General features: G+C 39.0%; 1 protein-coding gene across 1 annotated transcript in view; it reads left to right on the top strand.

Annotated features, from left to right (window-relative positions):
• The first annotated feature begins 6,309 nt into the window (after positions 1-6,309).
• The window catches only part of LOC139165549 (bactericidal permeability-increasing protein-like), a 28,191-nt gene continuing 18,951 nt past the window's right edge, over positions 6,310-15,549 (top strand). Inside the window, exons 1-4 of the mRNA XM_070748738.1 lie at positions 6,310-6,392; positions 11,457-11,609; positions 12,654-12,768; positions 14,786-14,914. Coding sequence (XP_070604839.1) covers positions 11,474-11,609; positions 12,654-12,768; positions 14,786-14,914 — 380 coding nt within the window. The 5' untranslated portion in view covers positions 6,310-6,392; positions 11,457-11,473. The remainder of the gene's footprint in view (positions 6,393-11,456; positions 11,610-12,653; positions 12,769-14,785; positions 14,915-15,549) is intronic.

The raw sequence follows: 15,549 nt of genomic DNA, 5'->3' as shown, positions 1-15,549 counted from the left end.
AGGGAGGGAGGGAGGGAAGCAGGGCGGGAGGAAAGAAAGAAAGATAGAAAGAAAGAAGGAAAGAAAGAAAGAAAAAAAGAGAAAGGAGGAAGGAAGATGAAAGAAAGAAGGACAGAAGGACAGAAGGAAAGAAGGAAAGAAGGAAAGAAGGAAAGAAGGAAAGAAGGAAAGAAGGAAAGAAGGAAAGAAGGAAAGAAGGAAAGAAGGAAAGAAGGAAATAGCAATAGCATTTAGACTTATATACCGCTTCACAGTGCTTTTACAGGCCTCTCTAAGTGGTTTACAGAGAGTAAGCAATCTGGGTTCACATTTTACCAACCAAGTGAAAGCAAGCAAGGAGGAAGGAAGGAAGGGAAGGAAGATGAAAGAAGGAAAGAAAGAAGGAAAGAAAGAAAAGAAAGAAAGAAAGAGCGAGGAGGAAGGAAGGTGAAAGAAAGAAAGAAAGAAAGAAAGAAGGACAGAAAGGCAGAAGAAAAGGAAATAACAATAGCATTTAGACTTATATACCGCTTCACAGTGCTTTTTACAGCCCTATATAAATGGTTTACCAGAAAATAAGCTTATTGCCCCACACACTCTGCGTCCTCATTTTACCAATCAAGAGAAAGCAAGCAAGGAGGAAGGAAGGAAGGAAGGAAGGAAGGAAGGAAGGAAAATTTTATTGCAGGAACTGGGTATATCTAGTTTATACCTTCGGCCCAGGGGAGACATGATAGCAGCCTTCCACCATCTCAGGGGTTGCCCCCAAAAGAGGGAATCAAGCTATTCTCCAAAGCACCAGAGGGTAGAACAAGAAGCAATGGGTGGAAACTAATCAAGGAGAGAAGCAACTTAAAACAAAGGAAGAATTTCCTTACAAATAGAACAATTAATATGTGGAACAAAAGTTGCCTCCAGAGGTTGTGAAGGCTCCAAGACTGGATGTTTTAAAGAAGGCGTTGGATAACCATTTGTCTGAAGCAGTGTAGGGTTTCCTGCCTAAGGAGGAGGTTGGTCTAGATTCTAGAAGACCTCCAAGGTCCCTTCCAACTCTGTTATCATCATCATTATTAAAGGTGATTTATCCAACCTGCCTCCCTCACCTTGGCCAGACATCAAGCAGGACAGGAAGGGCTGTGGTCCTTCCCACACTTTCCCATCCTGGAGGAAGCTTTGAAGGACCAACTTCAATAGAGCTCTGAGCTCTCCACCTCCTCCTCTTTCTCTTCCTCCTCTTCTCCAGTTTCTTTCATCTCCTTCCAAACATCCCTCATCACAGGTGAGGGCAGGTAAAGTTCAACCTCGTGGGAACCGGTCTGTTTTCTTCAGAAGCTGCTGCAGGAGACGGTGGGTGAAGAGAGGGGGGGGGGGGAGAGAGAAAGACATTTATAGTCCTCAACCTATGACCAAAAGGAGCCCAGATATTTCCTTTGCTATCTTGCTGTTTCCTTCTTTCCTTCTTCTTTTCTTCTGTCCTTCTTTCCTTCTTCTTTCCTTCTTTCCTTCTTTCACTCTGTCCTTCTGTCCTTCTTCTTGCCTTCTTGCCTTCTTTCTTTCTGTCCTTTTTTCCTCCTGTCCTTCTTTCCTTCTGTCCTTCTGTCCTTCTGTGCTTCTTTCCTTCTTTCCCTCTGTTCTTCTGTCCTTCCTTCTTTCCTTCTTTTCTTTCCTTCTTTCATCCTTCCTTCCTCCTTTTTTGTTAAGGGAGTTTAGGCCGCATTTTTGGACCTTCCTGGCCACCATTGTTAACTGAATCACTGCACAGGGTTCATTAAGGGAATCCGGCTCATCCCCCTTCCAATCTCCAAGGTCGCTAAGAGGGGAATCACGTGACCCTGGGACATTACGACCTTTCATAAATGTGAATTGGGGGACAAACGGCTGGATTTTGGTCGCGGACCATAGGAAGAGCCAGCAGTTTGGAAAATGGTCCTGTCATTTTTTTTCACTGCCGCTAAAACGTCAAATGGTCAGTTTAAAAAATGGCTGTGAGTCGAGGACTATCAGTAATAACAGAATAATGAAGTTGGAGGAGGATTTCAACCCCCTCCTCAATCTGGAGACCCTGCAGATGGTTGTCCAATTTGGGATAGGACAGGGTAGGGCAGGATGGAACAGAATGGAATATAGATTGCAGAATATAGAATATGGAATATGGAATACGGAATACGGAATACAGAATATATTATAATATATTAGAATATATTAGAATATAGAATGTAGAATATGTAGTAGAGTAGAGTAGAGTAGAATAGAATAGAATAGAATAGAATAGAATAGAATTAATGGAAAATTGAAGAGAAGAGAAGATGAAATATGAAGTGGAATGGAATGGAACGGAAGGGAAGGGAAGAGAAGAGAAGGAATGGAGTGGATTGGAGTGGACTGGACTAGAACTGGACTGGCTACCCATTTAACGACCGCATGGTTTAACATCGTTATAAAATGCGGCAAAACTCATTTAATAACTCTCCCAGCCATGCAAATTTTGGGTTCAATCACATCCATGTCGAGGACTATCTACTGATCACAGTAGAAAAAAGTACATTTAAAAAAATTTTTTTTTATTGTTTTAAAAAGCTACATACGTAATGTATTTACGGTACAAAAATAACTTACAATATATATAATCATAATAATGGCAGTAATAATGGTAGTAATAACAAGCAAGCAACATTTTGATTGGGTAGCAAAGACCATCCTTCCCATTTACAGCCTAAAAACTCAGCATCTACTAATACTTAAGCAGAACCAGTGAAATATATTAAAAGCAGAAGTGGGGAGGGGGGGGAATTAAAAATAATCTGGGAAAGGACCTTCGGAGTCCCAAAGAGTCATTGTAAACAGATACAATTGCCTTTTAATAAAACCACCAGGACATAGATGAATAATCCTTTGTTACTTCAGCCTGAGAAAGTTCTTATTTTGTGGTTGTAAGTTGCATCAATTCGGTTGCTAAGCCACAAAACTTCTGCATTCCATCAAATTCAAATACAAATTCAGAATTGAGCTGGGAGGGGACCTCAGAGGTCTTCTAGTCCAGTCCCTTGCTCAGTGGTAAGCTGTTCCACTGGTTAATTATTCTCACTGTCAAAAAATTCTCACTGTCCAAACTTGACTGTAAAAAATATGATTTCAACAATCGAGTTATCGAAGCGTGGAACTCATTACCGGACTCAATTGTGTCAACCCCTAACCCCCAACATTTCTCCCTTAGACTCTCCACGATTGACCTCTCCAGGTTCCTAAGAGGCCAGTAAGGGGTGTACATAAGTGCACTGGTGTGCCTTTCGTCCCCTGTCCAATTGTCTTTCCTTTCTCTCACTTATCATATATATTTTATTTCTTTCATATATCCTCTCCTCTAAGTTCAGTTTTACCCTTATATATATTACTACATGTCTATTTTTCTTCCTATGTATTTGTGTATTGGACAAATGAACAAACAAACAAACAAACAAATAAATAAAATTTCTATTTGATTACTACATTAAATAAGATTATCATTCAATGTAAAAAGGACAGACAGTTCTTGATTGACAATTTGCATCCAAAATTTCCCATCGCTAAGACGGACGGTTGTTAAGTGACATTTTAAATGTTTTTCAGTCCCGTTGTAACTTTGAATTGTCACTTAGTGACTGGTTCTAAGTCAAATAGAGTACAATAAAACCCATGTTGCTTGGCTCTCACTATCCTGGCCTTTTATTTTCACATTTTTCCTTGCTGTTTCTTTTCTTTTTTAAAATTTTTACAGATTTTCTATTAAATACAATTCTTGGCGCTTAATAAATATCGTATTGTCTGGGTATTTAATTTGCTCAACAATACAAATGAAATTCTTAACCTCCACCCTTTTGTTCCAACCATTGGTAAAATAAATTCCATGTTTGATAATATTCCACGTCCCCTTTTCTGTTTAATTTTCAATGTCAAACTTCCCAGTTCTGCATAATTTACCAGTAGTATCTTCTTGATATATCTTTATTTTTTCCCAATATTTGGGGGAAATAATCTTCACTGCTGTTGAGGCATGATATATTAAATACAGTGATACCTTGTCTTACAAACTTAATTGGTTCCGGGATGAGGTTCTTAAGATGAAAAGTTTGTAAGACAAAACAATGTTTCCCATAGGAATCAATGGAAAAGCAATTAATGCGTGCAAGCCCCAAATTCAACCCTTTTGCCAGCCGAAGCGCCCGTTTTTGCGCTGCTGGGATTCCCCTGAGGCTCCCCTCTATGGGAAGCCTCACCTCCAGACTTCTGTGTTTTTGCGATGCTGCAGGGAATCCCAGCAGGGTAATCCCAGCAGCGCAAAAACGGGTGCTTCGCTGGCAATGGAAGTCTGGAGGTGGGGCATCCAAGCGGCGACGATGGGTTTGTCATGGGGGAAAATAGTTTGTAAGAAGAGGCAAAAAAATCTTAAACCCCGGGTTTGTATCTCGAAAAGTTTGTTTGACGAGGCGTTTGTAAGACGAGGTATCACTGTATATACTTTTCTCATCAAGTTTTCCCCCCTGATATTATACCTAATAAAAACAAATTAGGTTTAAAAATCTACATGTTTTGCTATCATCCTTTCTAATTGCCCTTTTTTTTTTCTTTGACACAAGTCCACCACAAATGATAAAATGTGCCTTTTTTTTGGTAACCGTTTCAACATTTGCTAGGCATATTTTTAAACATGTCAGCTGTTTCTTGTTCTTGTCCCTGATTTTTGTTTTCTTAGAGTTGGTCAACACTTGAGTCAATATATTCCTTTTATTTATTTCCTGTTCCACTGTCAGTTCTCACCTAACCTGCCTTCCACTGAGGACCTGTATACTGCACGAGTCAAAAAAAGGCTGTGAAAATATTGACTGACCCCTCATATCCTGGACATAAATTGTTTCAACTCCTACCCTCAAAACGTCGCTACAGAGCACTGCACACCAAGACAACCAGATACAAGACTAGTTTTTCCCCAAATGCCATCCCTCTGCTAAACAGATAATTCCCTCAACACTGACAAACTATTTACTAGGTCTGCACTAGTATTATTACAAGATTTTTGTCATCATTCCTCTCACCCATTTCCTCCCACTTATGACTGTATGATTGTAACTTGTTGCTTGTATCCTTAAGATTTTTATTAATATTGATTGTTTCTTCATTGCTTATTTGACCCCTACGACAATCATTAACTGTTGTACCTCCTGATTCTTGACAAATGTCTCTTTTTCTTTTATGTACACTGAAAGCATCTGCACCAAAGACAAATTCCTTGTGTGTCCAATCACACTTGGCCAATAAAGAATTTTATTCTATTCTATTCCATTCTATCCAATTCCATTCTATTCGATTCAATTCTCGATTCTCGATTCTCGATTCTCTCTCCTATTCTCTTCCATTCCATTCTCTTCTATTCCTTTATGGATTTTAAAATTATTACTTTATTCTTTCCTAGAGCGTGGAAGGATTTTTCTCCGTTTTCACCCCTTAATCCTTTTTTTGGGGAGGGGGTAATATTTGTTTTATTTTTTCCTCTATACAAAATTGAACGGGTCCAAAGATGGGCTACAAGAATGGTGGAAGGTCTTAAGCATAAAACGTATCAGGAAAGACTTCATGGACTCAATCTGTATAGTCTGGAGGACAGAAGGAAAAGGGGGGGACATGATCGAAACATTTAAATATGTTAAAGGGTTAAATAAGGTTCAGGAGGGAAGTGTTTTTAATAGGAAAGTGAACACAAGAACAAGGGGACACAATCTGAAGTTAGTTGGGGGAAAGAGCAAAAGCAACATGAGAAAATATTATATGACTGAAAGAGGAGTAGATCCTTGGAACAAACTTCCAGCAGACGTGGTAGATAAATCCACAGGAACTGAATTTAAACATGCCTGGGATAAACATAGATCCATTGTAAGATAAAATACAGGAAATAGTATAAGGGCAGACTAGATGGACCATGAGGTCTTTTTCTGCCGTCAGTCTTCTTTGTTTCTATGTTTCTGGTGTGAAAAATGCCCGCCCATCACTTTTATCTGTCGTAACTTGTGAACAGTCGCTAAATGAACTGCATCGCGTGCCTGTCAGTGTGGATCAGAAACTTGGACTTTCCTGGATGAAACGGTGGTCCGTTTTTTTCTTACGATCAAGTTCAACCATGCCAGGGGTTGAATTAATGACGTTCACTTCCTTCTTTATCGCCTTTGTATTGACAGAGATGGGGAAATACGGGTTTTCCCTCTCGCGCCTGGATTGACATCTTACTGGCAAATCCTTCTCAAGAGGAGGAAGTCTACCAAGGTTGACTTGAAGGAGATATAAAAACCTTCGGGTGACCCAAAAAGGATCATTAGGTGATGCTCAACGGTTGCATTGGCACCCAAGCCAAAAGAAGTGTCCTGCTGGAATCTTAGACCTTCGTAGTAAGTAATCTGATTTTTATTTTTATTTTATTTTATTATTAGAGTTGGAAGGGGCCTTGCAGGTCATCTAGTCCAACCCACTGCTGGTGCAGGAGACCCTACATCACGCTAATCCAATAGCAGTCCATTCTTTTATTTTATTTTATTTTAGTTTATTTTAGTTTATTTTAGTTTATATTTTATTTTGGTTTATTTTAGTTTACTTTAGCTTAGTTTAGTTTAGTTTAGTTTAGTTTAGTTTAGTTTATTTAAGTTTATTTTATTAGTTTAGTTTAGTTTAATTTAGTTTAGTTTATTTTATTATTTTATTTTATTTTAGTGTATTTTATTTTATTTTACTTTATTTTACTTTATTTTATTTTGTTTTGTTTAGTCTGTTTTATTTTATTTTATTTTAGTTTTTAGTTTTTAGTTTTTAGTTTTTAGTTTTTAGTTTTTAGTTTTTAGTTTTTAGTTTTTAGTTTTTAGGTTTTAGTTTTTAGGTTTTAGGTTTTAGTTTTTAGGTTTTAGTTTTTAGGTTTTAGGTTTTAGGTTTTAGGTTTTAGTATTTGTTTGTTTGTTTGTTTGTTTGTTTGTTTGTTTGTTTGTTTATTTATTTATTTATTTATTTATTTATTTATTTATTTATTTATTGTTAGAGTTGGAAGGGACCATGCGGGTCATCAAATCCAACCCCCTGCCTAAGCAGGAACCCTATAGCATCCCAGCCAAATGGCAGTCCAATTTCCTCTTAAAAATGTCCAGGGTATTGGACTTCACAACGTCCGCTGGTAGGTTGTTCCACTGGTTGATGGTTCTGACCGTCAGGAAGTTCTTCCTTATTTCCAGGTTGAATCTCTCCTTAGTCAGCTTCCAGCCGTTGTTCCTCGTCCAGCCCTCCGGTGCCCTGGAGAATAAAGTGATCCCCTCCTCTCTGTGGCAACCCCTCGTATACCTGTAGACTGCTGTCATGTCCGCTCTGGCCCTCCTTTTCTCTAGGCTATCCATGCCCAGTTCCCACAGTCTCTCTTCGTAAGTCTTGGTTTCTAGACCCCTGATCATTTTGGTTGCTCTTTTCTGCACCTTCTCCAGAGTTTCAATGTCTTTTTCTTGAAGATCACTAGTGTTCGAGCATTTACCACCTCTGCAGGCAACTTCTGTTCCACTGGTTGAGCGCTCTCATCATCAGAAAGTTCTTCCTTATTTCCAGGTTGAATCTCTCCTTGGACAGCTTCCATCCGTTGCTTCTTGTCTGGCCCTCTGGTGCTTTGGAAAATAATGTGTTCCCTTACTCCCTGTGGCAGCCTCTCAAGTATTTGTAGACTGCTATCCTGTCCCCCCCAGACCTCCTCTTTGTTAGACTATCCATGCCACGTTCCTGCAACCTCTCCTCGTATGTTTTGGTTTCGGGTCCCTTTATCATTCTGGTTGCTCTCTTCTGCATTTTTTCTAGAGTATCAATGTCTCTTTTGTAGTGTGATGACCAAAACTGAATGGTTTACTCTAGGTGTGGTCTAACTGGGACATTATATAGAGTGGGTTTTTTTAAAAAAAATTTTTTATTGAATTTTTAAAAAAATGTAAGACAGACAGAACTAACAACATTTAACATATATAGGAGCTACCATTGCTCCTCTTATTATAGAGTTCTTCCTAATACAAAAATAAAAAGCTAATTCTATTTTAGACCAATACAGAAAAGTAAGCTTATCGGTGAAATATCTGTTTGTATACAATACTAATATGCAAAGAAAAATAAACCTACAATTTCAAACATTTTCTATTAATTATATGATTATGATTAAATAGTTAAACTCAGTTATTAGAAATAGTGTTGTTCATTGAATTTCACTGTAAGTTGTAGTCTCAAATATACATTTTACTGTTTCATACTTTGTTTTATTATATTCAATAATCTTTTTTTCTCAAATTCCACCATTTATACACTTTCTCCCAAATTTTATAAAATTCAAATTCCACTTGATTATTTAACCTTCTCGTCATCATATCTAATTCTGCACATTCCATAATTTTCCTAAAAATCTCTTCATCTTTTGGAATTTCCTTTTCTTTCCATTTTTGTGCAAATGCAATTCTAGCTGCTACTAATATATGAATTATTAAATAATATACTTCTTTTTTATATTTAATATCCGTGATACCTAATAAAAAGAATTCTGGTGTCTTCCTAATTTCCTTATTTGTAATTTATTTCAACAATTTTTTCCACCTTGTTCCAATAAATTTTAGATTTTGGACATGTCCACCATGCGTGGTAGTATGTGCCAATTTCCTTTTTACATTTCCAACACAGAGGTGAAGCACTAGGAAACATCTTTGAAATCCTGTTTGGTGGAAGATGCCATCTAAAACACATTTTAATCTGATTCTCTTTGAAAGAAATCAATCTAGTTATCTTCCAATTATATGTCCACACCTTTCCCCATGTATCTAAGTTTATTTTATCTGCCGCATGAATCCCAGAGACCAGTTAGGTCCCACAGAGTGGGTCTTCTCTGGGTGCCGTCAACCAAACAATGTTGCTTGGCGGGACCCAGAGGAAGAGCCTTCTCTGTGGCGGCCCCCACCCTCTGGAACCAACTCCCCCCAGAGATTAGAATTGCCCCCACCCTCCTTGCCTTCCGTAAGCTGCTTAAAACCCACCTCTGCCACCAGGCATGGGGGAACTAAGATACACTTTCCCCCTAGGCCTTCACAATTTTATGTATGGTATGTTTGTATGTATGATTGGTCTTTATATAATGGGTTTTTAACTGCTTTTTTAGTATTGGATTTTGTTGTACTGTTTTACTGCTGTTGTTAGCCGCCCCGAGTCTGCGGAGAGGGGTGGCATACAAATCCAATAAATAATAATAATAATAATAATAATAATAATAATAATAATAATAATAATAATAATTATTATTATTATTATTATTATTATTATTATTATTTCTTTTCCAAAATTTTTACACCAACTAATCCTATTATCTTTCAATATCCAGCCTGTCATCCTATAGTTTATTAAAAATTTATATAGGGACATTATATAGAGTGGTATTAGCACCTCCCTTGTCTTGGAGTGCACTCTGTTCCTCTGTTGATGCAGCTCAAGGTTGTGTTGGCTTTTGTAGCCCCCGCTGCACATTGTTGGCTCATATTTACTCAAAGATCTCTTTCACATTCAGTGCTGTTGAGAGTGTTTTCGCTCAGTTTGTATGTATGTTTTGGGTTTTTCTTACCTAGGTGTAGGATCCTACTTTTCTCTGCATTGGACTCCATTGATTTGATTTGAATTGAATCCAATACTTTGCATGGGCGTGCAACACTGAAATTTAGTACTTTATTTGGCTGAGGGAGATTGGAGGCACGAGAAATAAATTTGGAAAAGTGCAATTAGATGCAAGAGGAATAGACTCAATACTTTATTTGTCCACGTGTGATTAGACGTACAAGGAATAAATTCAGTATTGTCTTTGGACGAGTGTGATTAGATTCATAAGGAATAAAATCAATACTTTATTTGTTCCAGTGTGATTAGAGGCACCAGGAATAAATTCAATTCTTCATTTGGTCACGTATCATTTAAACACACAAGAAATAAATTCAATTCTGTATTTGTCCAAGTGTGATTTGGGGAAAAAATACTGCACGAGGAATAAATTCAATTCTTTATTTGTCCAAGTGTGATTTGGGGGGAAAACACTGCACAAGGAATAAATTCAATTCTGTATTTGTCCAAGTGTCGTTAAATGCACAAGGAATACATTCAATTCTTTATTTGTCCAAGTGTGATTCGAGGCATGAGGAATAAATTCAATACTTTATTTGACTGAGTGTGATTAGACACAAGGAATAAATAGGATAGGATAGGATAGGGAAGGGTAGGGTAGGACAGGACAGGATTACAGAATAGAACGGAACAGAATAAAATAATAATAACAACAACAATAATAATAACAACAACAGAGTTGGAAGGGACCTTGGAGGTCTTCTAGTCCAACCCCCTGCGTAGGCAGGAAACCCTACACTACTTCAGAGAGATAGTTATCCAACATCTGCTTAAAAACTTCCAGAGTTGGAGCCCTCACAACTTCTGGAGGGAACTTCTGTTCCACGGATTAATTGTTCTAACTGTTGGGGCATTTTTCCTTTACTTTGAGGGTAAGTTACAGTCATACAGTCATAAGTGGGAGGAGATGGGTGATAGGAATGATGAGAAAAAAGTAGTAGAAATAGAAGTGCAGACTTAATAAATAGTTTGACAGTGTTGAGGGAATTATTTGTCTAGCAGAGTGATGGCATTCAGGGAACAAACTGTCCTTGTGTGTAGTTGTCTTGGTGTGCAGCGCTCTGTAGCGACATTTTGAGAGTAGGAGTTGAAAGTTTGTGTCCAGGATGCGAGGGGTCAGTCAATATTTTCCCCGCCCTCTTTTTGACCCGTGCAGTCTACAGGTCCTCCACGGAAGGCAGGTTGGCAGCCATTGTTTTTTCTGCAGTTCTGATTCTCCTCTGAAGTCTGTGTCGGTCCTGTTGGGTTGCAGAACCGAACCAGACAGTGATGGAGGTGCAGATGACAGACTCAATGATTCCTCTGTAGAACTGGATCAGCAGCTCCTTGGGCAGTTTGAGCTTCCTGAGCTGGCGCAGAAAGAACATTCTTTGTGGTGCTTTTTTGATGATGTTTTTGATGTTAGGTGACCATTTTAGGTCTTGAGATATGATAGAACCTAGGAATTCATTCATTCATTCATTCATTCAATTCATTCATTTATTCAATTCATTCATTCATTCATTCATTCATTCATTCATTCATTCAATTCATTCATTCATTCAATTCATTCATTCATTCATTCATTCAATTCATTCATTCATTCATTCAATTCATTCATTCATTCATTCATTCATTCAATTCATTCATTCATTCATTCATTCATTCATTCAGTTCATTCATTCAGTTCATTCATTCATTCATTCATTCAATTCATTCATTCATTCAATTCATTCATTCATTCATTCAATTCATTCATTCATTCATTCATTCATTCATTCATTCATTCATTCATTCATTATCTTCTCTTCCAGAATTCTCCAAGGCCGGAATGTCTAACCAGCACCTAACCATAATGTTGTGGCTCCTTTTCCTGCCGTTCTTCGAGCCTCGCCTCCTTTTTAAGGAAGAACGGATGCCCCCAGGAGCCTTGAAACTCCAAATCAACCAGAGAGGGCTGGTCTATGGTGAGTTGCCCCTTGGAGTCCTCCGGTAGCAGACAAATTAAGCCAAAAAAGGGTCTCTGCACAATAGGCATCATGGGAAGGAGGGCCTCATCAGCCAATCATGGCTTTTGGCGGTTGGCATGATGGCTCATTAGATCCTGATTCTACCTACAATCTTTGGTTGAAGCTCCATCCTCTGGTGGAAATTAAGTGGGACGGTATTAACTTCAGCCATTTTAAGGCCTATGGACTTCAACTCCCAGAATTCCCCCACCAGGATGCTGTTCTGGTCAAGCGGAAACTGCTCCAAAAACTCTCTTTCCAAGGCTTGGATTTTCAAAATAATAAGTCTTTATTTCTCTCCCATTCTGGAAAATCGTCCAGGTTACAATACTGTATGCTAAAGCACTTTCCAATCTCACAGGCTCACAAAGCTATAAATTCCCTCTAATGAGCTGATAAAAGATTACTTGGCAGTAGTTTATCTCTGATTCATGTTAAACCTAATTTGGCACAGTTTATCATAAAGTATCAAACGCTTACTTCTCGGAAGCGACAACAGATGTCCATTTTCAATATGCAGTTTGCACGAAAGTGACTTTCTTTTCTGGGCATTTCAGGATGTGATGTATTAATTGATTTACATATTAATAAAAGTCTGGAGGACAGAAGGAAAAGGGGGGACATGATCGAAACATTTAAACATGTCAAAGGGTTAAATAAGGTTCAGGAGGGAAGTGTTTTTAATAGGAAAGTGAACACAAGAACAAGGGGACACAATCTGAAGTTAGTTGGGGGAAAGATCAGAAACAACATGAGAAAATATTATTTTACTGAAAGAGTAGTAGATCCTTGGAACAAACTTCCAGCAGATGTGGTTGGTCAATCCACAGGGACTGAATTGAAACATGCCTGGGATAAACATATATCCATCCTAAGATAAAATACAGGAAATAGTATAAGGGCAGACTAGATGGACCATGAGGTCTTTTTCTGCCGTCAGTCTTCTATGTTTCTATGAAACCAATAAATAAAACCTTTAACCTTCGTTTTAACTCTCTGCAGCGAAGGACGTGTTGATGCAAATGATTTTGCCACAACTGAGGAAGGAGCCAATCAAATACCATAGCAGCCGTTACTACCTCCCTCCATTGGGAGAGGTCTCCATATCGTTCTCAGAGTAAGTGTGGGCCCAGTTTCCTCCTCCCTGACTTACGACCACAATTCACCCCCAAAGTTGTTAAGTGAGGCATTTGTGAAATGAGTTTTGCCCCAGGTTATGACTTTTCTTAAGCGAATCACCACAATTGTGGAGTTAGCCTGGCGGTTGTTAGGTCAGAAGGTTTCAAACGGAGGTCGTGTGACCCCGGGACACTGCAATGGTCATAAATCCAGCTAGTCCTATGACCGGGGGTGGGCTACTGCCCGGACTAGAGGGGGAACGCAGTGGGGTCCTGTCGACCAAACAATGTCAGCTGGCAGGACCTACAGGAACAGCCTTTTCTGTGGGGGCCCCGGTCCTCTGGAATCAGCTCCCCCCGGAGATTCGTACTGCCCTGACCCTCCTCGCTTTCGGAAAGAGTTTAAAAACTCATCTTTGCCGCCAGGCCTGGGGTTTTTAGATCTTCCCCCCATGACCAATGAATGTTTTTAGTATGATTGTCGAATGAATGGTAATGATAGCTTTTTAAAATTAGAATTTTAAGGATTGTTTTAATGTACTATTATTAATTGGATTGTTTATTACTGTTTTCTGCTTTTTGTATATGCTGTGAGTTGCCCCGAGTCCTTGGAGAGGGGCAGCATAAAAATCCAATTAAATCTAAATCTAATTCTAAACTTTATGACCATTGCAATATCCACAGGTTCTCGGGATTGACAATCAGATTTATTATTTATTGATTGATTGATTGGGTTTCTATGCTGCCCCTCTCCGAGGACTCGGGGAAGCTCACAACATATAATACACAGTATACAAAATCTTGAATCCAATTAATTAATTAAGAATGTAACAACCCCCCCCCCAAAAAAGGCATATAAAACAATCATTCCATTCACTCCACATTCTGTCAACACGTTCATTGGCCAGGGGGCAAAGATCTAGTAGCCCCAGGGCTGGTGGCACGAGTCTTCGGATGTTTGACAACTGGTTTGAATAGAATAGAATAGAATAGAAAATATGGAATGAAATGGAATGGAATTAGAATAGAATAAAATAGAATAGAATAGAATAGAAAATATGAAATGGAATGGAATAGAATAGAATAGAATAGAACAGAATAGAATAGAAAATATGGAATGGAATGGAATAGAATAGAATAAGGAATAGAATAGAATAGAATTCTTTATTGGCCAATTGTGATTGGAGACACAAGGAATTTGTCATTGGTGCAGATGCTCTCAGTGGACATAAAAGAAAAAGAGACATTAGTCAAGAATCATGAGGTCCAACACTTAATGATTGTCATAGGGGTCAAATAAGCAATGAAGAAACAATCAACATTAATAAAAATCTTAGGATACAAACAACAGGTTACAGTCATACAGTCCTAGGCCAAGTGGGCTCTTCTACGAACTTGTGGACTTCAACTCCCAGAATTCTTCAGCCAATCATGCTAGCTCAGGAATTCTGGGAGTTGAAGTCCACAAGTTTGTAGAAGAGCCCATTTGGGCTACCCTTTTCCTAGGGCAGTGATGGCGAACTTTTTGGGGTTTGTGTGCAGAAAGGGGAGTGTGTGTGTGTGTGTGTGTGTGTGTGTGTGCTAGCATGTGTGCACATGGCCACACCCCTTCCCTTCCTCCCCACACATGCGCACCCACTGCGCACTGCCCCCAGGTTTTTCTGAAGCCTGATAGGTGAAGCAAACCAGAAGTTCGGGAAAATGCAATTCCAGTTTGCCGTTGTGTTGTATTTTTGTACTTTGGAGGGTTCAGGGAAGCTTTCCCTGAAGCTTTCAGATGTCACTGCACAAGGGATGAAGACGGGTGTTTGAAATTCTCTCATAATGATTTGACTGTTTTGCTGGGGCTGGGGGTGGCCAACGTCCCAGCGCTACGGGTATCTCCGCACTCCCCGGGGGAATCCCCCAATCCCAGCTGTTTGGAGAGCTGGGACCGTATTGGAACCGGGTCAGATAATATGCATGCTCTGAGGATGAAAAGCTTTCAATCGGCTGACGTCCCTCTCCTGTTCACAGCACCAAAATCCAACAACTTCAGATGAATGATTCGGTGGCTTCTTTCGATGAAGGCACAGGTGTCCGATTGACCATCCGAAATGCTCAGATTGTGCTCAGTACCAACTGGAAGCTAAAACATTTATTTGGGTAAGTAATTTTTGTAGGATGAGTGCAGGGCCGCCATCAGGAATTTTGGGGCCCCAAACAGCCTAAGTGTCTGGGGGCTCCCCCGCCATTTTAAAACTACTGCCCTCCAAATCCCGTGCCATGCCACCATGGCCACACACCCTGGGCAAGCCCTCCCCCAGCCCTCTGAGGTCAAACACAGCCCTGATGTGGCCCTCAATGAAATTGAGTTTGACACCCCTGGCCTAGAGGCTAAATCCTATGATCAAGGGCTAAGAGAACGAGTATGTTTAGCTCAACAAATAGAAAACTGAGGGGGAATATAATAGTAATTTCCCAATCCTTAAAGGGCTGCCACAGAGCAGATGGCATCTATTTATTCTCCATGCCACCTGAAGGTAGTACAAGAAGCAATGGGCGGAACCTCACCAAGAAGAAATGCAATCTGGAAATAAGGAAAAACTTGGGACTGGGCTGCATATAAATAAATAAATAAATAAATAAATAAATAAATAAATAAATAAACAAACAAACAAACAAACAAATAAACAAACAAATAAATAAATAAATAATAAATAAATAAATAAATAAATAAATAAATAAATAAATAAATAAATAAATAAACAAACAAACAAACAAACAAACAAACAAACAAA

Source organism: Erythrolamprus reginae, chromosome 3, assembly GCF_031021105.1.
Source record: "Erythrolamprus reginae isolate rEryReg1 chromosome 3, rEryReg1.hap1, whole genome shotgun sequence".
Lineage (NCBI taxonomy): Eukaryota > Metazoa > Chordata > Lepidosauria > Squamata > Dipsadidae > Erythrolamprus > Erythrolamprus reginae.
The sequence above is the reverse complement of the archived record's forward strand: the minus strand, read 5'-3'. Positions and strand labels throughout refer to the sequence as shown.